The sequence below is a fragment of the Coregonus clupeaformis genome, chromosome 18, assembly GCF_020615455.1.
Source record: "Coregonus clupeaformis isolate EN_2021a chromosome 18, ASM2061545v1, whole genome shotgun sequence".
Taxonomy (NCBI): Eukaryota; Metazoa; Chordata; class Actinopteri; order Salmoniformes; family Salmonidae; genus Coregonus; species Coregonus clupeaformis.
Genome location: NC_059209.1, coordinates 36,773,498 through 36,799,076, shown reverse-complemented (window position 1 = coordinate 36,799,076; position 25,579 = coordinate 36,773,498). Strand labels below are relative to the sequence as shown.

The 25,579-nt window shown below is 46.4% G+C and overlaps 1 protein-coding gene across 1 annotated transcript in view; it reads right to left on the bottom strand.

Annotated features, from left to right (window-relative positions):
* The window catches only part of fras1 (Fraser extracellular matrix complex subunit 1), a 339,766-nt gene that overhangs the window by 114,936 nt on the left and 199,251 nt on the right, over positions 1-25,579 (bottom strand). Inside the window, exons 20-22 of the mRNA XM_045226860.1 lie at positions 3,486-3,641; positions 2,685-2,831; positions 2,415-2,561 (exon numbers count right to left, since the gene is read on the bottom strand). Of these exons, the coding sequence (XP_045082795.1) occupies positions 2,415-2,561; positions 2,685-2,831; positions 3,486-3,641 (450 nt within the window). The remainder of the gene's footprint in view (positions 1-2,414; positions 2,562-2,684; positions 2,832-3,485; positions 3,642-25,579) is intronic.

The window sequence follows — 25,579 nt, the reverse complement described above, 5'->3', positions numbered from 1 at the left end:
TACAATGGTGTTTGTTCTTCACTGGTTGCCCTTTTCTTGTGGCAACAGGTCACAAATCTTGCAGCTGTGATGGCACACTGTGGTTTTTCACCCAATAGATAAGGGAGTTTATCAAAATTGGGTTTGTTTTCAAATTCTTTGTGGATCGCTGTAATCTGAGGGAAATATGTGTCTCTAATATGGTCATACATTTGGCAGGAGGTTAGGAAGTGCAGCTCAGTTTCCACCTCATTTTGTGGGCAGTGTGCACATAGCCTGTCTTCTCTTGAGAGCCAGGTCTGCCTACGGCGGCCTTTCTCAATAGCAAGGCTATGCTCACTGAGTCTGTACATATTCAAAGCTTTCCTTAAGTTTGGGTCAGTCACAGTGGTCAGGTATTCTGCCACTGTGTACTCTCTGTTTAGGGCCAAATAGCATTCTAGTTTGCTCTGTTTATTTGTTTGTTCTTTCCAATGTGTCAAGTAATTCTCTTTTTGTTTTCTAATGATTTGGTTGGGTCTAATTGTGTTGTTGTTGTCCTGGGGCTCTCTCTCTCTCTCTCTCTCTCTCTCTCTCTCTCTCTCACCTCATACTCCCATTACCTGCTCAGGCAGACCGGCAGAGCGACAACAATAACAACAATAACAACTGGCCTCGCCAGGTTCACCCAGGGTTCAGGGGATTTTCCAGGTAGCAAGCGGCGGCGCAGTGTGTGTGTGTGTGTGTGTGTGTGTGTGTGTGTGTGTGTGTGTGTGTGTGTGTAGCTAGCTGGGGGGATGAACAGCGTTGGCTCTATTGACTGACTGGCTGCTGTGTTGAAACACCTGCTGAGATAATAGCCAGCCTCCACTCACACACACACACACACACACACACACACACACACACACACACACACACACACACACACACACACGCATAAGCACACACACACACACACACACACACACACACACACGCATAAGCACACACACACACACACACACACGCATAAGCACACACACACACACACACACACACACACACACACGCATAAGCACACACACACACACACACACACACACACACACGCATAAGCACACACACACACACACACACACACACACACGCATAAGCACACACACACACACACGCACGCATATGCACACACACACACACACGCACGCATATGCACACACACGCACACACACGCATATGCACACACACGCATAAGCACACATACGCATAAGCACACACAAACACACACACACACATGCATATGCACACACACACACAAAACACACACACACCTCTTCAGGGCTCTCTGTACGGTATGAAATAAACCCCTCCCTCTAGCACTAATCTTAGCCCTAACCCTGTCAGCAGAGTGTGAAGTGGTTTTATACCTGAGGGGGCGGAGCTGCTTTTGCCTGACAAAAACCTGATTAAGTTGTTTCACCACAGATAAAGGAGCTGTTGAGGCCTGTTAGCAAACAGCAGTCATATCCTCCTAAAACACTGCTGTTGTTGTTGTTGTTGTTGTTGTTGTTGTTTTTGATGTTGTTGTTGCTCTTGTTGTTGTTGTTTTTTGCTGTTGCTGTCTGAATTTGGGTGAGGATTTCTGCTTTGTGCCACCAAACGAGACATAGTCTATCTAGAGCTTTTTAATACCTTGAAGATTAGAAATGACAGATTGAGAAAAAAAATACATTTCTGTGAAGCAAAACCCTTCTGCCATATGATGTTCAGTACGCCTACTATACTTCTGCAGGCGCGGGTGGTACTGTTTTGTCTCTATGGGCTGGGGTTGAGGTTAGGGTTACTGTCAGGCCTACTGTACCTCTGCAGGCGCGGGTGGTACTGTTTTGTCTCTATGGGCTGGGGTTGAGGTTAGGGTTACTGTCAGGCCTACTGTACCTCTGCAGGCGCGGGTGGTACTGTTTTGTCTCTATGGGCTGGGGTTGAGGTTAGGGTTACTGTCAGGCCTACTGTACCTCTGCAGGTGCGGGTGGTACTGTTTTGTCTCTATGGGCTGGGGTTGAGGTTAGGGTTACTGTCAGGCCTACTGTACCTCTGCAGGTGCGGGTGGTACTGTTTTGTCTCTATGGGCTGGGGTTGAGGTTAGGGTTACTGTCAGGCCTACTGTACCTCTGCAGGTGCGGGTGGTACTGTTTTGTCTCTATGGGCTGGGGTTGAGGTTAGGGTTACTGTCAGGCCTACTGTACCTCTGCAGGTGCGGGTGGTACTGTTTTGTCTCTATGGGCTGGGGTTGAGGTTAGGGTTACTGTCAGGCCTACTGTACCTCTGCAGGCGCGGGTGGTACTGTTTTGTCTATATGGGCTGGGGTTGAGGTTAGGGTTACTGTCAGGCCTACTGTACCTCTGCAGGTGCGGGTGGTGGTGTTTTGTCTCTATGGGCTGGGGTTGAGGTTAGGGTTACTGTCAGGCCTACTGTACCTCTGCAGGTGCGGGTGGTGGTGTTGAGGTAGTACTGATGGGCACAGCTGTCATACTGGCACTCCCCGAACAGCAGAACCTTGTCCGGGTCACGGCACAACGTACACACTCCTCCCATCTCACAGGACAGGCACTGGCTGTCACAGGCTGAAAGATACAGTATATCAGAATCCCAGCAGACACTGTGGCAATAAACAATGATATCCTGGTAAATGTAGTCTACAGTTCTGTAAAAACTGGGTGGAGGAAGAAGCACTTTTTTTTTTTTACCTCTGCAGCGTCTGTCTCCTTCGGCATAGTAACCCAGGGGGCAGGTTGGGGCACACAGCCCTGAGGTCAACAGAACGTTGGGGGTGGGACAGGAAGTACAGGACAGAGGTCCTTCCCCACTGCAGCCCTCACAGGAAGCATGGCATCCTGGGAGAAATAAACAGGAATGTAACATAAACTAAGCAATGACTGGAATGAAATGTAATGATTAAACCATGTAGAAACAAGAAGATGGGATCGCCATCTGATATAGTTAAGACTGTTTATTGTTGACGTTTCAGCTCTTTCTAAAGACCAGTCTCTATTAACCATGTAGACACATCTGTATAATTTTGGGATTTCTGAGAGATTTACAGAACAATGCAAGGCTACGCTCACTGAGTCTGTACATAGTCAAAGCTTTCCTTAAGTTTGGGTCAGTCACAGTGGTCAGGTATTCTGCCATTGTGTACTCTCTCTTTAGGGCAAAATAGTATTCTAGTTTGCTCTGTTTTTTTTGTTAATTCTTTCCAATGTGTCAAGTAATTCTCTTTTTGTTTTCTCATGATTTGGATGGGTCTAATTGTGTTGCTGTCTCTCTCTCTCTCTTTCTCCCTCCCCCTCTCTCCCCCTCTCTCTCTCTCCCTCCCTCCCCCCTCTCCCTCTCTCTCTCTCCCTAACGCCCTCCCTCTCTCTCTCCCCCCTCCCTTCCTTCCTCCCTACCCAGTGTGTGTGTGTGTGTGTGTGTGTGTGTGTGTGTGTGTGTGTGTGTGTGTGTGTGTGTGTGTGTGTGTGTGGGTGTGTGTATATAACAGAACGTACTCTTGCAGGCTCCGTGCCAGGGGTAGTTGCCTAGGGGACAGCGGGTGACACAGTGGTCTCCTAGCAGCAGGGTCCTGGCCATCTTACACCACAGACACACACTGCCCACGCCCATTTGGAGGTCCGCCGCACAGCGTTGGCAATCACTTTTGCATTCTGGGAACAGAGAGGGCAAAGGTCACACACAGCAGCTTACAAAAGGGGTCCCTCAAGGTTCAATTTTAGGGCCACTCCTGTTTACACTGTATATTCATGATATTGGATTGATGATACAGATTAGTGTTAAAAACACTACACTGACTTCAGACCTGAGTCTAGTGAGGACTACATCACCTCCAGCTAAAAAAAAAGTGTTTTTCATATCTGCTCACCCCTATCACCACTATCACTCCTATCACTACTATCACCCCTATCACCACTGTTACCACTATCCCCACTATCACTACTATCACCACTATCACCCCTATCACCACTGTCACTACTATCACCACTATTACCCCATCCTCTCTATCACCACTATCACCACTGTCACCACTGTCACCACTATCACCATTGTCACTACTATCACCACTATCACTACTATCACCACTATCACCCCTATCACCACTGTCACCACTATCACCCCTATCACCACTATTACTAATATCACCACTATTACCCCTTTCACCTCTATCACCACTATCACTACTATCACCACTCTCACCCCTATCCCCACTATCACCACTGTCACACTATCACCACTATCCCCACTATCCTCCCTATCACCACTATCCCCACTAACATCACTATCACCCCTATCACCACTGTCACTACTATCACCACTATCACTACTATCACCACTATTACCCCACCACCTCTATCACCACTATCCCCACTGTCACTACTATCACCACTGTCACCACTATCACCCCTATCATGGTGGTCACCCAAAGAGCTACATACACTACACCCAGAACACACACACACCCGGCACTGAGAGACACTCCACTGGCTCTCATGCTGTGGATGGATGGTGGGGGAGAGAGAGAGAGAGAGAGAGAGAGAGAGAGAGAGAGAGAGAGAGAGAGAGAGAGAGACACACACATTTCTTTCCACAGGGCCGTGGGGTGGGACAGGGATGCAGTTTAAGCCCCACCCTCTTCAACATATATATCAACGAATTGGCGAGGGCACTAGAACAGTCTGCAGCACCCGGCCTCACCCTACTAGAATCTGAAGTCAAATGTCTTCTGTTTGCTGACGATCTGGTGCTTCTGTCACCAACCAAGGTGGGCCTACAGCAGCACCTAGATCTTCTGCACAGATTCTGTCAGACCTGGGCCCTGACAGTAAATCTCAGTAAGACAAAAATAATGGTGTTCCAAAAAAGGTCCAGTTGCCAGGACCACAAATACAAATTCCATCTAGACACCGTTGCCCTAGAGCACACAAAAACTATACATACCTCGGCCTAAACATCAGCGCCACAGGTAACTTCCACAAAGCTGTGAACGATCTGAGAGACAAGGCAAGAAGGGCCTTCTATGCCATCAAAAGGAACATAAAATTTGACATACCAATTAGGATCTGGCTAAAAATACTTGAATCAGTTATAGAACCCATTGCCCTTTATGGTTCTGAGGTCTGGGGTCCGCTCACCAACCAAGAATTCACAAAATGGGACAAACACCAAATTGAGACTCTGCATGCAGAATTCTGCAAAAACATCCTCCGTGTACAACGTAAAACACCAAATAATGCATGCAGAGCAGAATTAGGCCAATACCCGCTAATTATCAAAATCCAGAAAAGAGCCGTTAAATTCTATAACCACTTAAAAGGAAGCGATTCCCAAACCTTCCATAACAAAGCCATCACCTACAGAGAGATGAACTTGGAGAAGAGTCCCTAAGTAAGCTTGTCCTGGGGCTCTGTTCACAAACACAAACAGACCCCACAGAGCCCCAGGACAACAACAACAACAACACAACTAGACCCAACCAAATCATGAGAAAACAAAAAGAGAATTACTTGACACATTGGAAAGAACAAACAAAAAAACAGAGCAAACTAGAATGCTATTTGGCCCTAAACAGAGAGTACACAGTGGCAGAATACTTGACCACTGTGACTGACCAAAACTTAAGGAAAGCTTTGACTATGTACAGACTCAGTGAGCATAGCCTTGCTATTGAGAAAGGCCACCGTAGGCAGACCTGGCTCTCAAGAGAAGACAGGCTATGTGCACACTGCCCACAAAATGAGGTGGAAACTGAGCTGCACTTCCTAACCTCCTGCCAAATGTATGACCATATTAGAGACACATATTTCCCTCAGATTACAGCGATCCACAAAGAATTCGAAAACAAACCCAATTTTGATAAACTCCCTTATCTACTGGGTGAAAAACCACAGTGTGCCATCACAGCTGCAAGATTTGTGACCTGTTGCCACAAGAAAAGGGCAACCAGTGAAGAACAAACACCATTGTAAATACAACCCATATTTATGTTTATTTATTTTCCCATTTGTACTTTAACTATTTGCACATTGTTACAACACTGTATATATACATAATATGACATTTGAAATGTCTTTATTCTTTTGAAACTTCTGAGTGTAATGTTTACTGTTAATATTTATTGTTTATTTCACTTTTGTTTACTATCTACTTCACTTGCTTTGGCAATGTTAACACACGTTTCCCATGCCAATAAAGCCCTTAAATTGAATTGAATTGAATTGAGAGAGAGAGAGAGAGAGAGAGAGAGAGAGAGAGAGAGAGAGAGAGAGAGAGAGAGAGAGAGAGAGAGAGAGAGAGAGAGAAGATAGTGCCATGGTTGGCTGGCAGTGTTAGACACCTTGGGCCAGTCTGAGATGTTGTGATACCAATCTACAGACAAACAACAGCAGGGCTTCCTGGTTAAAAAAGTAAAGGAGATTGTGCCAGCCAGGTAGGAGAGATAAAGGAGAGAGATCAAGATAAGGATAAAACAGAGGGATCAGGGTTGGAGGTGTTAGACTAGAGGACAGGAGAATAGATACTCATAATGGAAGTCTTTATTTTGGTTCAGCAGAGAGATGGGAGAGGAAATGGAGGATTTAATGCTGGTCACACCCACATCATTGTATACAGATGCCTTAAAGGTGTAAACATGTGTATGTGTGTGTGTTGATTAGCACAGAAAGGCCATAGACGTTAAATGGTGCATGTCGTATTCACCCACACACATACACACACACACACACACGGAAACACACACACACACACAAACACACACACACACTAGCTCCGCTTTGCTGTGCATAGCTCTGTCTCTCCGTCTCTGCTGCACCTACCCAGGTGAGCCCTCCTCTCAGTGTGGCCTGGAGCCAACATAAACACACTAAAGACAACACACTTCCTATTGTTTCATATCCACATATCAAACCTCCCCATATCACATTAAATCATATCAACCCTCCCCATATTACATTAAATCATATCAACCCTCCCCATATCACATTAAATCATATCACCCCTCCCCATATCATAGTAAATCATATCAAACCTCCCCATATCACATTAAATCATATCAAACCTCCCCATATCACATTAAATCATATCAACCCTCCCCATATCACATTAAATCATATCAACCCTCCCCATATTACATTAAATCATATCAAACCTCCCCATATTATATTAAATCATATCAACCCTCCCCATATCACATTAAATCATATCAATCCTCCCCATATCATATTAAATCATATCAAACCTCCCCATATCACATTAAATCATATCAATCCTCCCCATATCACATATCACATTAAATAATATCAACCCTCCCCATATCACATATCACATTCAATCATATCAACCCTCCCCATATCACGTATCACATTAAATCATATCAACCCTCCCCATATCACATATCACATTGAATCATATCAACCCTTCCCATATCACATATCACATTAAATCATATCAAACCTCCCCATATCATATTAAATCATATCAAACCTCCCCATATCACATTAAATCATATCAACCCTACCCATATCACATTAAATCATATCAAACCTCCCCATATCACATTAAATCATATCAACCCTCCCCATATCACATTAAAACATTTAAACCCTACCCATATCACATTAAATCATATCAACCATCCCCATATCACATTAAATCATATCAACCATACCCATATCACATTAAATCATATCAACCCTCCCCATATCACATTAAATCATATCAACCCTACCCATATCACATTAAATCATATCACCCCTCCCCATATCAAATTAAATCATATTAACCCTACCCATATCACATTAAATCATATCAACCCTCCCCATATCACATATCACATATCACATTAAATAATATCAACCCTCCCCATATCACATATCACATTCAATCATATCAACCCTCCCCATATCACATATCACATTAAATCATATCAACCCTCCCCATATCACATATCACATTGAATCATATCAACCCTTCCCATATCACATATCAGATTAAATCATATCAACCCTCCCCATATCAAATATCACATTGAATCACATCAACACTCCCCATGTCACAATAAATCATATCAACACTCCCCATATCACAATAAATCATATCAACACTCCCCATATCACATAAAATCATATCAACACTCCCCATATCACATTAAATCATATCCACACTCCCCATATTCAATTCGTCAGCACTCTGTAGACTTACTGGTACTAACCACAACCACTTCTTCCCACTGGGGCAGAACACTAGCTACTAACCACTTCTTCCCACTGGGGCAGAACACTAGCTACAAACCACTTCTTCCCACTGGGGCAGAACACTAGCTACTAACCACTTCTTCCCACTGGGGCAGAACACTAGCTACTAACCACTTCTTCCCACTGGGGCACAACACAAGCTACTAACCACTTCTTCCCACTGGGGCAGAACACTAGCTACTAACCACTTCTTCCCACTGGGGCAGAACACTAGCTACTAACGACTTCTTCCCACTGGGGCAGAACACTAGCTACTAACCACTTCTTCCCACTGGGGCACAAAACTAGCTACTAACCACTTCTTCCCACTGGGGCAGAACACTAGCTACTAACCACTTCTTCCCACTGGGGCAGAACACTAGCTACTACCCACTTCTTCCCACTGGGGCAGAATACTAGCTACTAACCACTTCTTCCCACTGGGGCAGAACACTAGCCAAAACCACTTCTTCCCAATGGGGCAGAACACAAGCTACTAACAACTTCTTCCCACTGGGGCAGAACACTAGCTCCTAACCACTTCTTCCCACTGGGGCAGAACACTAGCTACTAACAACTTCTTCCCACTGGGGCAGAACACTAGCTACTAACCACTTCTTCCCACTGGGGCAGAACACTAGCTACTAACCACTTCTTCCCACTGGGGCAGAACACTAGCTACTAACCACTTCTTCCCACTGGGGTAGAACACTAGCTACTATCCACTTCTTCCCACTGGGGCAGAATACTAGCTACTAACCACTTCTTCCCACTGGGGCAGAACACTAGCCACAACCACTTCTTCCCACTGGGGCAGAACACAAGCTACTAACCACTTCTTCCCACTGGGGCAGAACACTAGCTCCTAACCACTTCTTCCCACTGGGGCAGAACACTAGCTACTAACCACTTCTTCCCACTGGGGCAGAACACTAGCCACTAACCACTTCTTCCCACTGGGGCAGAACACTAGCTACTAACCACTTCTTCCCACTGGGGTAGAACACTAGCTACTAACCACTTCTTCCCACTGGGGCAGAACACTAGCTACTAACAACTTCTTCCAACTGGGGCAGAACACTAGCTACTAACCACTTCTTCTCACTGGGGCAGAACACTAGCTACTAACCACTTCTTCCCACTGGGGCAGAACACTAGCTACTATCCACTTCTTCCAACTGGGGCAGAATACTAGCTACTAACCACTTCTTCCCACCGGGGCAGAACACTAGCCACAACCACTTCTTCCCACTGGGGCAGAACACTAGCTACTAACCACTTCTTCCCACTGGGGCAGAACACTAGCTACTAACCACTTCTTCCCACTGGGGCAGAACACTAGCTACTAACCACTTCTTCCCACTGGGGGTAGAACACTAGCTACTATCCACTTCTTCCCACTGGGGCAGAATACTAGCTACTAACCACTTCTTCCCACTGGGGCAGAACACTAGCCACAACCACTTCTTCCCACTGGGGCAGAACACAAGCTACTAACCACTTCTTCCCACTGGGGCAGAACACTAGCTCCTAACCACTTCTTCCCACTGGGGCAGAACACTAGCTACTAACCACTTCTTCCCACTGGGGCAGAACACTAGCTACTAACCACTTCTTCCCACTGGGGCAGAACACTAGCTACTAACCACTTCTTCCCACTGGGGCAGAACACTAGCTACTAACCACTTCTTCCCACTGGGGCAGAACACTAGCTACTAACCACTTCTTCCCACTGGGGCAGAACACTAGCTACTAACCACTTCTTCCCACTGGGGTAGAGCACTAGCTACTAACCACTTCTTCCCACTGGGGCAGAACACTAGCTACTAACAACTTCTTCCAACTGGGGCAGAACACTAGCTACTAACCACTTCTTCTCACTGGGGCAGAACACTAGCTACTAACCACTTCTTCCCACTGGGGCAGAACACTAGCTACTATCCACTTCTTCCAACTGGGGCAGAATACTAGCTACTAACCACTTCTTCCCACTGGGGCAGAACACTAGCCACAACCACTTCTTCCCACTGGGGCAGAACACTTGCTACTAACCACGTCTTCCCACTGGGGCAAAACACTAGCTACTAACCACTTCTTCCCACTGGGGCAGAACACTAGCTACTAACCACTTCTTCCCACTGGGGCAGAACACTAGCTACTAACCACTTCTTCCCACTGGGGCAGAATACTAGCTACTAACCACTTCTTCACACTGGGGCACAACACTAGCTACTAACCACTTCTTCCCACTGGGGCAGAACACTAGCTACTAACCACTTCTTCCCACTGGGTTAGAACACTAGCTACTAACCACTTCTTCCCACTGGGGCAGAACACTAGCTACTATCCACTTCTTCCCACTGGGGCAGAACACTAGCTACTACCCACTTCTTCCCACTGGGGCAGAATACTAGCTACTAACCACTTCTTCCCACTGGGGCAGAACACTAGCCAAAACCACTTCTTCCCAATGGGGCAGAACACAAGCTACTAACAACTTCTTCCCACTGGGGCAGAACCCTAGCTCCTAACCACTTCTTCCCACTGGGGCAGAACACTAGCTACTAACCACTTCTTCCCACTGGGGCAGAACACTAGCTACTAACCACTTCTTCCCACTGGGGCAGAACACTAGCTACTAACCACTTCTTCCCACTGGGGCAGAACACTAGCTACTAACCACTTCTTCCCACTGGGGTAGAACACTAGCTACTATCCACTTCTTCCCACTGGGGCAGAATACTAGATACTAACCACTTCTTCCCACTGGGGCAGAACACTAGCCACAACCACTTCTTCCCACTGGGGCAGAACACAAGCTACTAACCACTTCGTCCCACTGGGGCAGAACACTAGCTCCTAACCACTTCTTCCCACTGGGGCAGAACACTAGCTACTAACCACTTCTTCCCACTGGGGCAGAACACTAGCTACTAACCACTTCTTCCCACTGGGGCAGAACACTAGCTACTAACCACTTCTTCCCACTGGGGCAGAACACTAGCTACTAACCACTTCTTCCCACTGGGGCAGAACACTAGCTACTAACCACTTCTTCCCACTGGGGCAGAACACTAGCTACTAACCACTTCTTCCCACTGGGGCAGAACACTAGCTACTAACCACTTCTTCCCACTGGGGCAGAACACTAGCTACTAACAACTTCTTCCAACTGGGGCAGAACACTAGCTACTAACCACTTCTTCTCACTGGGGCAGAACACTAGCTACTAACCACTTCTTCCCACTGGGGCAGAACACTAGCTACTATCCACTTCTTCCAACTGGGGCAGAATACTAGCTACTAACCACTTCTTCCCACTGTGGCAGAACACTAGCCACAACCACTTCTTCCCACTGGGGCAGAACACTAGCTACTAACCACGTCTTCCCACTGGGGCAGAACACTAGCTACTAACCACTTCTTCCCACTGGGGCAAAACACTAGCTACTAACCACTTCTTCCCACTGGGGCAGAACACTAGCTACTAACCACTTCTTCCCACTGGGGCAGAATACTAGCTACTAACCACTTCTTCACACTGGGGCACAACACTAGCTACTAACCACTTCTTCCCACTGGGGCAGAACACTAGCTACTAACCACTTCTTCCCACTGGGTTAGAACACTAGCTACTAACCACTTCTTCCCACTGGGGCAGAACACTAGCTACTATCCACTTCTTCCCACTGGGGCAGAATACTAATTACTAACCACTTCTTCCCACTGGGGCAGAACACTAGCCACAACCACTTCTTCCCACTGGGGCAGAACACTAGCTACTAACCACTTCTTCCCACTGGGGCAGAACACTAGCTACTAACCACTTCTTCCCACTGGGGCAGAATACTAGCCACAACCAATTCTTCCCACTGGGGCAGAACACTAGCTAGTAGCCACTTCTTCCCACTGGGGCAGAACAGTAGCCACAACCACTTCTTCCCACTGGGGCAGAATACTAGCTACCAACCACTTCTTCCAACTGGGGCAAAACACTAGCTACTATTCACTTCTTCCCACTGGGGCAGAATACTAGCTACTAATCACTTCTTCCCACTGGGGCAGAAGAACACTAGCTACTAACCACTTCTTCCCACTGGGGCAGAATACTAGCTACTAACCACTTCTTCCCACTGGGGCAGAACACTAGCCACAAACACTTCTTCCCACTGGGGCAGAACACTAGCTACTAACCACTTCTTCCCACTGGGGCAGACCACTAGCTACTAACCACTTCTTCCCACTGGGGCAGAACACTAGCTACTAACCACTTCTTCCCACTGGGGCAGAATACTAGCTACTAACCACTTCTTCCCACTGGGGCAGAATACTAGCTACTAACAACTTCTTCCCACTGGGGCAGAACACTAGCTACTAACCACTTCTTCCCACTGGGGCAGAACACTAGCTACTAACCACTTCTTCCCACTGGGCCAGAATACTAGCTACTAACCACTTCTTCCCACTGGGGCAGAACACTAGCTACTACTGCGGCAGAACACTAGCTACTATGCACTTCTTCCCACTGGGTGAGAACACTAGCTACTAACCACTTCTTCCCACTGGGGCAGAACACAAGCTACTATCCACTTCTTCCCACTGGGTGAGAACACTAGCTACTAACCACTTCTCCCCACTGGGGCAGAACACTAGCTACTAAACACTTCTTCCCACTGGGGCAGAACACTAGCTACTAACCACTTCTTCCCACTGGGGCAGAACACTAGCTAACTGGGGCAGAACACTAGCTACTAACCACTTCTTCTCACTGGGGCAGAACACTAGCTACTAACCACTTCTTCCCACTGGGTCAGAACACTAGCTACTAACCACTTCTTCCCACTGGGGCAGAATACTAGCTACTAACCACTTCTTCCCACTGGGGCAGAACACTAGCTACTAACCAATTATTCCCACTGGGGCAGAACACTAGCTACTAATCACTTCTTCCCACTGGGGCAGAACACTAGCCACAACCACTTCTTCCCACTGGGGCAGAACACTAGCCACAAACACTTCTTCCCACTGGGGCAGAACACTAGCTACTAACCACTTCTTCCCACTGGGGCAGAACACTAGCCACAACCACTTCTTCCCACTGGGGCAGAACACTAGCTACTAACCACTTCTTCCCACTGGGGCAGAACACTAGCTACTAACCACTTCTTCCCACTGGGGCAGAATACTAGCTACTAACAACTTCTTCCAACTGGGGCAGAACACTAGCTACTAACCACTTCTTCCCACTGGGGCAGAACACTAGCTACTAACCACTTCTTCCCACTGGGCCAGAATACTAGCTACTAACCACTTCTTCCCACTGGGGCAGAACACTAGCTACTACTGCGGCAGAACACTAGCTACTATGCACTTCTTCCCACTGGTTGAGAACACTAGCTACTAACCACTTCTTCCCACTGGGGCAGAACACTAGCTACTATCCACTTCTTCCCACTGGGTGAGAACACTAGCTACTAACCACTTCTCCCCACTGGGGCAGAACACTAGCTACTAAACACTTCTTCCCACTGGGGCAGAACACTAGCTACTAACCACTTCTTCCCACTGGGGCAGAACACCAGCTACTACTGGGGCAGAACACTAGCTACTATCCACTTCTTCCCACTGGGGCAGAACACTAGCTACTAACCACTTCTTCCCACTGGGTCAGAACACTAGCTACTAACCACTTCTTCCCACTGGGGCAGAATACTAGCTACTAACCACTTCTTCCCACTGGGGCAGAACACTAGCTACTAACCAATTATTCCCACTGGGGAAGAACACTAGCTACTAATCACTTCTTCCCACTGGGGCAGAACACTAGCCACAACCACTTCTTCCCACTGGGGCAGAACACTAGCTACTAACCACTTCTTCCCACTGGGGCAGAACACTAGCTACTAACCACTTCTTCCCACTGGGGCAGAAAACTAGCTACTAACCAATTCTTCCCACTGGGGCAGAATACTAGCTACTAACCACTTCTTCCCACTGGGTCAGAACACTAGCCACAACCACTTCTTCCCACTGGGGCAGAACACTAGCTACTAACCACTTCTTCCCACTGGGGCAGAACACTAGCTACTAACCACTTCTTCCACTGGGGCAGAACACTAGCTACTAACCACTTCTTCCCACTGGGGCAGAATACTAGCTACTAACCACTTCTTCCCACTGGGTCAGAACACTAGCTACCAACAAATTATTCCCACTGGGGCAGAACACTAGCTACTAATCACTTCTTCTCACTGGGGCAGAACACTAGCCACAACCACTTCTTCCCACTGGCGCAGAACACTAGCTACTAACCACTTCTTCCCACTGGGGCAGAACACTAGCTACTAACCACTTCTTCCCACTGGGGCAGAACACTAGCTACTAACCACTTCTTCCCACTGGGGCAGAATACTAGCTACTAACCACTTCTTCCCACTGGGGCAGAATACCAACTTCTAACCACTTCTTCCCATTGGGGCAGAACACTAGCTACTATCCACTTCTTCCCACTGGGGCAGAACACTAGCTACTAACCACTTCTTCCCACTGGGGCAGAACACTAGCTACTAACCACTTCTTCCCACTGGGGCAGAATACTAGCTACTAACCACTTCTTCCCACTGGATCAGAACACTAGCCACAACCACTTATTCCCACTGGGGCAGAACACTAGCTCCTAACCACTTATTCCCACTGGGGCAGAACACTAGCTACTAACCATTTCTTCCACTGGGGCAGAACACTAGCTACTAACCACTTCTTCCCACTGGGGCAGAATACTAGCTACTAACCACTTCTTCCCACTGGGGCAGAACACTAGCTACCAACCAATTATTCCCACTGGGGCAGAACACTAGCTACTAATCACTTCTTCTCACTGGGGCAGAACACTAGCCACAACCACTTCTTCCCACTGGGGCAGAACACTAGCTACTAACCACTTCTTCCCACTGGAGCAGAACACTAGCTACTAACCACTTCTTCCCACTGGGGCAGAACACTAGCTACTAACCACTTCTTCCCACTGGGGCAGAACACTAGCTACTAACCACTTCTTCCCACTGGGGCAGAATACTAGCTACTAACCACTTCTTCCCACTGGGGCAGAACACTAGCTACTAACCACTTCTTCCCACTGGGGCAGAACACTAGCTACTAACCACTTCTTCCCACTGGGGCAGAACACTAGCTACTAACCACTTCTTCCCACTGGGGCAGAACACTAGCTACTAACCACTTCTTCCCACTGGGGCAGAACACTAGCTACTAACCACTTCTTCCCACTGGGGCAGAACACTAGCTACTAACCACTTCTTCCCACTGGGGCAGAACACTAGCTACTAACCACTTCTTCCCACTGGGGCAGAACACTAGCCACTAACCACTTCTTCCCACTGGGGCAGAACACTAGCTACTAACCACTTCTTCCCACTGGGGCAGAACACTAGCTACTAACCACTTCTTCCCACTGGGGCAGAACACTAGCTACTAACCACTTCTTCCCACTGGGGCAGAACACTAGCTACTAACCACTTCTTCCCACTGGGGCAGAACACTAGCTACTAACCACTTCTTCCCACTGGGGCAGAACACTAGCTACTAACCACTTCTTCCCACTGGGGCAGAACACTAGCTACTAACCACTTCTTCCCACTGGGGCAGAACACTAGCTACTAACCACTTCTTCCCACTGGGGCAGAACACTAGCTACTAACCACTTCTTCCCACTGGGGCAGAATACTAGCTACTAACCACTTCTTCCCACTGGGGCAGAACACTAGCTACTAACCACTTCTTCCCACTGGGGCAGAACACTAGCTACTAACCACTTCTTCCCACTGGGGCAGAACACTAGCTACTAACCACTTCTTCCCACTGGGGCAGAACACTAGCTACTAACCACTTCTTCCCACTGGGGCAGAACACTAGCTACTAACCACTTCTTCCCACTGGGGCAGAATACTAGCTACTAACCACTTCTTCCCACTGGGGCAGAACACTAGCTACTAACCACTTCTTCCCACTGGGGCAGAACACTAGCTACTAACCACTTCTTCCCACTGGGGCAGAACACTAGCTACTAACCACTTCTTCCCACTGGGGCAGAACACTAGCTACTAACCACTTCTTCCCACTGGGGCAGAACACTAGCTACTAACCACTTCTTCCCACTGGGGCAGAACACTAGCTACTAACCACTTCTTCCCACTGGGGCAGAACACTAGCTACTAACCACTTCTTCCCACTGGGGCAGAACACTAGCTACTAACCACTTCTTCCCACTGGGGCAGAACACTAGCTACTAACCACTTCTTCCCACTGGGGCAGAACACTAGCTACTAACCACTTCTTCCCACTGGGGCAGAACACTAGCTACTAACCACTTCTTCCCACTGGGGCAGAACACTAGCTACTAACCACTTCTTCCCACTGGGGCAGAACACTAGCTACTAACCACTTCTTCCCACTGGGGCAGAACACTAGCTACTAACCACTTCTTCCCACTGGGGCAGAACACTAGCTACTAACCACTTCTTCCCACTGGGGCAGAACACTAGCTACTAACCACTTCTTCCCACTGGGGCAGAACACTAGCTACTAACCACTTCTTCCCACTGGGGCAGAACACTAGCTACTAACCACTTCTTCCCACTGGGGCAGAACACTAGCTACTAACCACTTCTTCCCACTGGGGCAGAACACTAGCTACTAACCACTTCTTCCCACTGGGGCAGAACACTAGCTACTAACCACTTCTTCCCACTGGGGCAGAACACTAGCTACTAACCACTTCTTCCCACTGGGGCAGAACACTAGCTACTAACCACTTCTTCCCACTGGGGCAGAACACTAGCTACTAACCACTTCTTCCCACTGGGGCAGAACACTAGCTACTAACCACTTCTTCCCACTGGGGCAGAACACTAGCTACTAACCACTTCTTCCCACTGGGGCAGAACACTAGCTACTAACCACTTCTTCCCACTGGGGCAGAACACTAGCTACTAACCACTTCTTCCCACTGGGGCAGAACACTAGCTACCAACCACTTCTTCCCACTGGGGCAGAACACTAGCTACTAACCACTTCTTCCCACTGGGGCAGAACACTAGCTACTAACCACTTCTTCCCACTGGGGCAGAACACTAGATACTAACCACTTCTTCCACTGGGGCAGAACACTAGCTACTAACCACTTCTTCCCACTGGGGCAGAACACTAGCTACTAACCACTTCTTCCCACTGGCGCAGAACATTAGCGACTAACCACTTCTTCCCACTGGGGCAGAACACTAGCTACTAACCACTTCTTCCCACTGGGCAGACACTCCCTACTAACCACTTCTTCCCACTGGGGCAGAACACTAGCTACTAACCACTTCTTCCCACTGGGGCAGAACACTAGCTACTAACCACTTCTTCCCACTGGGGCAGAACACTAGCTACTAACCACTTCTTCCCACTGGGGCAGAATACTAGCTACTAACCACTTCTTCCCACTGGGGCAGAACACTAGCTACTAACCACTTCTTCCCACTGGGGCAGAACACTAGCTACTAACCACTTCTTCCCACTGGGGCAGAACACTAGCTACTAACCACTTCTTCCCACTGGGGCAGAATACTAGCTACTAACCACTTCTTCCCACTGGGGCAGAACACTAGCTACTAACCACTTCTTCCCACTGGGGCAGAACACTAGCTACTAACCACTTCTTCCCACTGGGGCAGAATACTAGCTACTAACCACTTCTTCCCACTGGGGCAGAACACTAGCTACTAACCACTTCTTCCCACTGGGGCAGAACACTAGCTACTAACCACTTCTTCCCACTGGGGCAGAACACTAGCTACTAACCACTTCTTCCCACCGGGGCAGAATACTAGCCACAACCACGTCTTCCCACTGGGATAGAACACTAGCTACTAACCACTTCTTCCCACTGGGGCAGAACACTAGCTACTAACCACTTCTTCCCACTGGGGCAGAACACTAGCTACTAACCACTTCTTCCCACTGGGGCAGAACACTAGCTACTAACCACTTCTTCCCACTGGGGCAGAACACTAGCTACTAACCACTTCTTCCCACTGGGGCAGAACACTAGCTACTAACCACTTCTTCCCACTGGGGCAGAACACTAGCTACTAACCACTTCTTCCCACTGGGGCAGAACACTAGCCACAACCACTTCTTCCCACTGGGGCAGAACACTAGCCACAACCACTTCTTCCCACTGGGGCAGAACACTAGCTACTAACCACTTCTTCCCACTGGGGCAGAACACTAGCTACTAACCACTTCTTCCCACTGGGGCAGAACACTAGCTACTAACCACTTCTTCCCACTGGGGCAGAACACTAGCTACTAACCACTTCTTCCCACTGGGGCAGAACACTAGCTACTAACCACTTCTTCCCACTGGGGCAGAACACTAGCTACTAACCACTTCTTCCCACTGGGGCAGAACACTAGCTACTAACCACTTCTTCCCACTGGGGCAGAACACTAGCTACTAACCACTTCTTCCCACTGGGGCAGAACACTAGCTACTAACCACTTCTTCCCACTGGGGCAGAACACTAGCTACTAACCACTTCTTCCCACTGGGGCAGAACACTAGCTACTAACCACTTCTTCCCACTGGGGCAGAACACTAGCTACTAACCACTTCTTCCCACTGGGGGCAGAACACTAGCTACTAACCACTTCTTCCCACTGGGGCAGAACACTAGCTACTAACCACTTCTTCCCACTGGGGCAGAACACTAGCTACTAACCACTTCTTCCCACTGGGGCAGAACACTAGCTACTAACCACTTATTCCCACTGGGCAGACACTACCTACTAACCAATTCTTCCTACTGGATCAGAACACTACCTACTAACCACTTCTTCCCACCGGGGCAGAATACTAGCCACTAACCACTTCTTCCCACTGGGGCAGAACACTAGCTACTAACCACTTCTTCCCACTGGGCAGACACTCCCTACTAACCACTTCTTCCCACTGGGGCAGAACACTAGCTACTATCCACTTCTTCCCACTGGGGCAGAACACTAGCTACTAACCACTTATTCCCAATGGGGCAGAACACTAGCTACTAACCACTTCTTCCCACTGGGGCAGAATACTAGACACAACCACTTCTTCAAACTGGGGCAGAACACTAGCTACTAACCACTTCTTCCCACTGGGGCAGAACACTAGCTATTAACCACTTCTTCCCACTGGGGCAGAACACTAGCTACTAACCACTTCTTCCCACTGGGGCAGAACTCAATGTGCTACTGCTTCTGCATATTGACTGCACAGGCAGGCACAGACCAAAATAGGCAAATAAAATGATATCTATTGTAAAAGCTTATACCTCTCTTATAGCTTAACAATGGACTGAAGTTCTAATGTTGAGCTATATTTACAATTATAGTCATTTAGCAGACGCTCTTATCCAGAGCGACTTACAGTTAGTGAGTGCATACATTATTTTTTATTTTTCATACTGGCCCCCCGTGGGAATCGAACCCATAACCCTAGCGTTGCAAACACCATGCTCTACAAACTGAGCTACATCCCTGCCAGGCATTCCCTCCCCTACCCTGGAACAATTGTGCGCCGCCCCATGGATCTCCCGGTCACGGCCAGCTACGACAGAGCCTGGATTCAAACCAAGATCTCTAGTGGCACAGCTAGCACTGCGATGCAGTGCCTTAGACCGCTGCACCACTATATGGCAACAGGGTTTGATTAGCACCATGAGTGAAGTACGAGGACGAGACCTTCACATAACCTCTCTTTTTATTCATGAGAGGTTAATATTGCAGCCTCTCACAACTCCAAGTCTCTTTTCAAATGTTCTCACCACTAAAACTAATAGCCTTGGTGCTGAATTCTAAGAGTGGCGCTTCAGGGATAGATTAGATAGATTAGATAGATTAGATAGATTAGATAGATAGATTAGATAGATAGATTAGATAGATAGATAGATAGATAGATAGATAGATAGATAGATAGATAGATAGATAGATAGATAGATAGATAGATAGATAGATAGATAGATAGAGAGAGAGAGAGAGAGAGAGAGAGAGAGAGAGAGAGAGAGAGAGAGAGAGAGAGAGAGAGAGAGAGCCAGAGAAATTAGGTTGAGAAGGATAGAGAAAGAGAAAGAGAGAGCGTGTTGGGGGAAAAACATACAACATTATAAAATCCATGTCCACAAACAACAAGAGTGCGGTTAAAATTGGCCAAAGAAAACACAAATGTCTTTCCACAGGGCTGTGGGGTGAGACAGGGATGCAGTTTAAGCCCCACCCTCTTCAACATATATATCAACGAATTGACAAGGGCGCTAGAACAGTCTGCAGCACCCGGCCTCACCCTACTAGAATCTGCAGTCAAATGTATTTTTGCTGATGATCTGATGCTTCTGTCCCCAACCAAGCAAGGAGGGCCTACAGGAGCACCTACATCTTCTGCAAAGATTCTGTCAGACCTGGGCCCTGACAGTAAATCTCAGTAAGACAAAAATAATGGTGTTCCAAAAAAGGTCCAGTTGCCAGGACCACAAATACAAATTACATCTAGACAACGTTGCCCTAGAGTACACAAAAAACTATACATACCTCGGCCTAAACATCAGCGCCACAGGTAACTTCCACAAAGCTGTGAACTATCTGAGAGACAAGGCAAGAAGGGCCTTCTATGCCATCAAAAGGAAAAATACTTGAATCAGTTATAGAACCTATTGCCCTTTATGGTTGTGAGGTCTTGGGTCTGCTCACCAATCAATAATTCACAAAATGGGACAAACACCAAATTGAGACTCTGCATGCAGAATTCTGCAAAAATATCCTCTGTGTACAACATTAAACACCAAATAATGCATGCAGAGCAGAATTAGGCCGATTCCCGCTAATTTTTTCAAAATCCAGAAAACAGCCGTTAAATTCTACAACCACCTAAAAGGAAGCAATTCCCAAACCATCCCTAACAAAGCCATCACCTACAGAGAGATGAACCTGGAGAAGAGTCCCCTAAGCAAGCTGGTCCTGGGGCTCTGTTCACAAACACAAACAGACCCCACAGAGCCCCAGGACAGCAACACAATTAGACTAAACCAAATCATGAGAAAACAAAAAGATAATTACTTTACATATTGGAAAGAATTAACAAAAAAACTGAGCAAACTAGAATGCTATTTGGACCTAAACAGAGAGCACACAGTGGCAGAATACATGACCACTGTGACTGACCCAAAATTAAGGAAAGCTTTGACTATGTACAGACTCAGTGAGCATAGCCTTGCTATAGACCTGGCTCAAGAGAAGACAGGCTATGTGCACACTGCCCACAAAATTAGATTTTTAAACAACTAATTGACCGTCTTTGGTTTAATTACTTAACATTCTATTTTGTTAGTTTTTTTTTCTGTGAGCTCAATGTGCACATTGCACAGTTTCTCTAGAGATACATTTTCAGGTAGAGATACCTCGCTAAGCAACAGCTGCTCTCTGTATCACCTCACAATCACGCATTCTTCTGTCTCTTCCGTAGCACGCGTATAATAAAAACAGACCGGACAAGTAGATGTGCAATGGATTATGGTCATTGTAGTTAATTACCACATTTTATGCGCTAAATTATGTAGAATATTGGCCTGTTGGAAACTACAACTCCCAACTACATCGCACAGTTGAAGCTGGATCTGATTTATCTCGAGAGAAACTGTGCAATGTGCACATTGAGCTCACAGAAGAAAAAATAAACTAACAAAATAGAATGTTAAATAATTAAACCAAAGACGGTCAATTAGTTGTTTAAAAATCAAAAACTAACAGACAGTTAATCGCTCAGCACTTCTATTTACAGATGATGTTAAACAGCTCCTAACTGGCCCAGCTCGTTTAATATTTAACGGATCAAGCAGGGTGAATCTATCAGCTGTGGACTGGAGTCTTTTCTGGCTCAGTTTAATCTTTGATGGCTGTGCATCTGGTGATAAATCTTTCATCAGATCTCTCTTCTCTACTCTAACAAGAAGAGCCAGTAGACTCTATCGTAATTACAGTCATATATAAAACCTCAGCTATCCTCAGATCTCCTCAGATCTCCTCAGCTCTCTATTCTCTAAGTTCATCTCTATCTCAATTCAAAGGGCTTTATTGGCATGGGAAACATGTTTACATTGCTAAAGCAAGTGAAATAGATCACAAGAAGAGCCACAAGAAGAGTCACTACTAGCATGGGACTTTTATTAATTGTTTTATTCTGTTTTGTTACAGCGTTCAACCCACATAGTGCATTTAATGTTTAGAAAAATTATAGAAACCGAAATCGAAAACCGTGATTATTTTTTAACCGGACCAACCTCAAAAAGCACTAATCGCTCAGCACTAGTAAATAGAGGACATGTTCCTGAAAACCGAGTGGCATCAGAATAGAGCCTTGCAGGACACCTTTTTCTTAAAGAAACAGTTAGATGCTCTACATTTACATTTTAGTCATTTAGCAGACGCTCTTATCCAGAGCGACTTACAGTTAGTGAGTGCATACATTATTTTTTTATTTTTCATACTGGCCCCCCGTGGGAATCGAACCCACAACCCTGGCATTGCAAACGCCATGCTCTACCAACTGAGCTACATCCCTGCCGGCCATTCCCTCCCCTACCCTGGACGACGCTGGGCCAATTGTGCGCCGCCCTATGGGTCTCCCGGTCACGGCCGGCTACGACAGAGCCTGGATTCGAACCAGGATCTCTAGTGGCACAGCTAGCACTGCGATGCAGTGCCTTAGACCACTGCGCCACTCGGGAGATAGAAGTAATGTCTAGTAATGTAATTAAGATGCTGATCGTTTTTTTTTTAGGTCTTCTATTTTTCTTCTATCCTTTCAAAAAGCTTCTAGAATATAAGGTTTATTTGGATTTGTTTCTTATTTCCCGTTTTCTGGAAGTCAGTTTGCCATTTTCACTAATAGGCCGTATGTATGGTTGTCTATTGCATTCATATTTTCATTACAGTGTTACGCATTTTTATATGAGTAAAACTTGAAGAGCATTTCTTTTCCCAGAGGCAGTATGAAGGGCTCCCGAGTGGCGCAGCGTTCTAAGGCACTGCATCTCAGCGCTAGAGACATCACTACAGACCCTGGTTCAATTCCAGGCTGTATCACAATCAGGCTGTGATTGGGAGTCCCATAGGGCGGCGCACAATTGGCCCAGTGTCGTCCGGGGTAGGCCGTCATTGTAAATAAGAATTTAAGCTCACAACCTTTAGCTATGCTGATAGAAGTACAAGATGGACACCCCCATTGTTAGGCACACAGAAAGATCTCTGTTCACTGGCCAAAATAAAACATTTTTTGAGAGAGAGAAGGAGGGTGGGGGTGGAGATAGTACAGTTTCGAGGACAGCACTTGTGCTATTTAGAGGGTCAACTGGCATGACAGAACAAAAAATATAGCATGTGCATAGTTGACATCCATAGCATCATATATATAGACAGAGAGAGAGAGAGCGAGAGCGAGAGAGAGAATAGGCTACCCGTCCTGTTAGCACATGTAAACACCTTAATCGGCGTTCCAGCTGTGTATTTGATGTGCTAGCACCAGCTGAGCGAGCCTCCCTCTTTAGAGTGAGTGCCAATAAAGCCCTTTGAATTGAAATAGAGAGATGAACTTAGAGAATAGAGAGCTGAGGAGATCTGAGGATAGCTGAGGTTTTATATATGACTGTAATTACGATAGAGTCTACTGGCTCTTCTTGTTAGAGTAGAGAAGAGCGATCTGATGAAAGATTTATCACCAGATGCACAGCCATCAAAGATTAAACTGAGCCAGAAAAGACTCCAGTCCACAGCTGATAGATTCACCCTGCTTGATCCGTTAAATATTAAACGAGCTGGGCCAGTTAGGAGCTGTTTAACATCATCTGTAAATAGAAGTGCTGAGCGATTAACTGTCTGTTAGTTTTTGATTTTTAAACAACTAATTGACCGTCTTTGGTTTAATTATTTAACATTCTATTTTGTTCATTTTTTATTTCTGTGAGCTCAATGTGCACATTGCACAGTTTCTCTAGAGATAAATCAGATCCAGCTTCAACTGTGCGATGTAGTTGGGAGTTGTAGTTTCCAACAGGCCAATATTCTACATAATTTAGCGCATAAAATGTGGTAATTAACTACAATGACCATAATCCATTGCACATCTACTTGTCCGGTCTGTTTTTATTATACGTGTGCTACGGAAGAGACAGAAGAATGCGTGATCGTGAGGTGATACAGAGAGCAGCTGTTGCTTAGCGAGGTATCTCTACCTGAAAATACATGATCTAAGTGATTTGATAGTTGGTGTTCAGCAGTCATAAAAGTCTGCCTTATTTACTTTGAAGAACTACTAAAATAGTGATTTAGTCAGACAGCAGCTCTATAGAGATGAGATGATGACTTGGAATGAAATAATTAAGTCAGAGGGTCAACTGGCATGACAGAACAAAACATATAGCATGTGCTTAGTTGACATCTTCTAAAGCATCATATATATAGACAGAGAGAGAGAGAGCGAGAGAGAGAATAGGCTACCCGTCCTGTTAGCACATGTAAACACCTTAATTGGCGTTCCAGCTGTGTATTTGATGTGCTAGCACCAGCTGAGCGAGCCGCCCTCTTCAGAGTGAGTGAAGTGAGTTCGGACAACTGAATGTATGTGTCTTAGAAGTGCACTGAACAACAACATGTAAAGTGTTGGTCCAATGTTTAAATAAAAGATCCCAGGAATATTCCAATACCCACAAAAAGCTTTTTTCTCAAAAATGTTGTGCACAAATTTGTTTACATCCCTATTAGTGAGCATTTCTCCTTTGCCAAGATACAGTGGGGAAAAAAAGTATTTAGTCAGCCACCAATTGTGCAAGTTCTCCCACTTAAAAAGATGAGAGAGGCCTGTAATTTTCATCATAGGTACACGTCAACTATGACAGACAAATTGAGAGAAAAAAATCCAGAAAATCACATTGTAGGATTTTTAATGAATTTATTTGCAAATTATGGTGGAAAATAAGTATTTGGTCACCTACAAACAAGCAAGATTTCTGGCTCTCACAGACCTGTAACTTCTTCTTTAAGAGGCTCCTCTGTCCTCCACTCGTTACCTGTATTAATGGCACCTGTTTGAACTTGTTATCAGTATAAAAGACACCTGTCCACAACCTCAAACAGTCACACTCCAAACTCCACTATGGTCAAGACCAAAGAGCTGTCAAAGGACACCAGAAACAAAATTGTAGACCTGCACCAGGCTGGGAAGACTGAATCTGCAATAGGTAAGCAGCTTGGTTTGAAGAAATCAACTGTGGGAG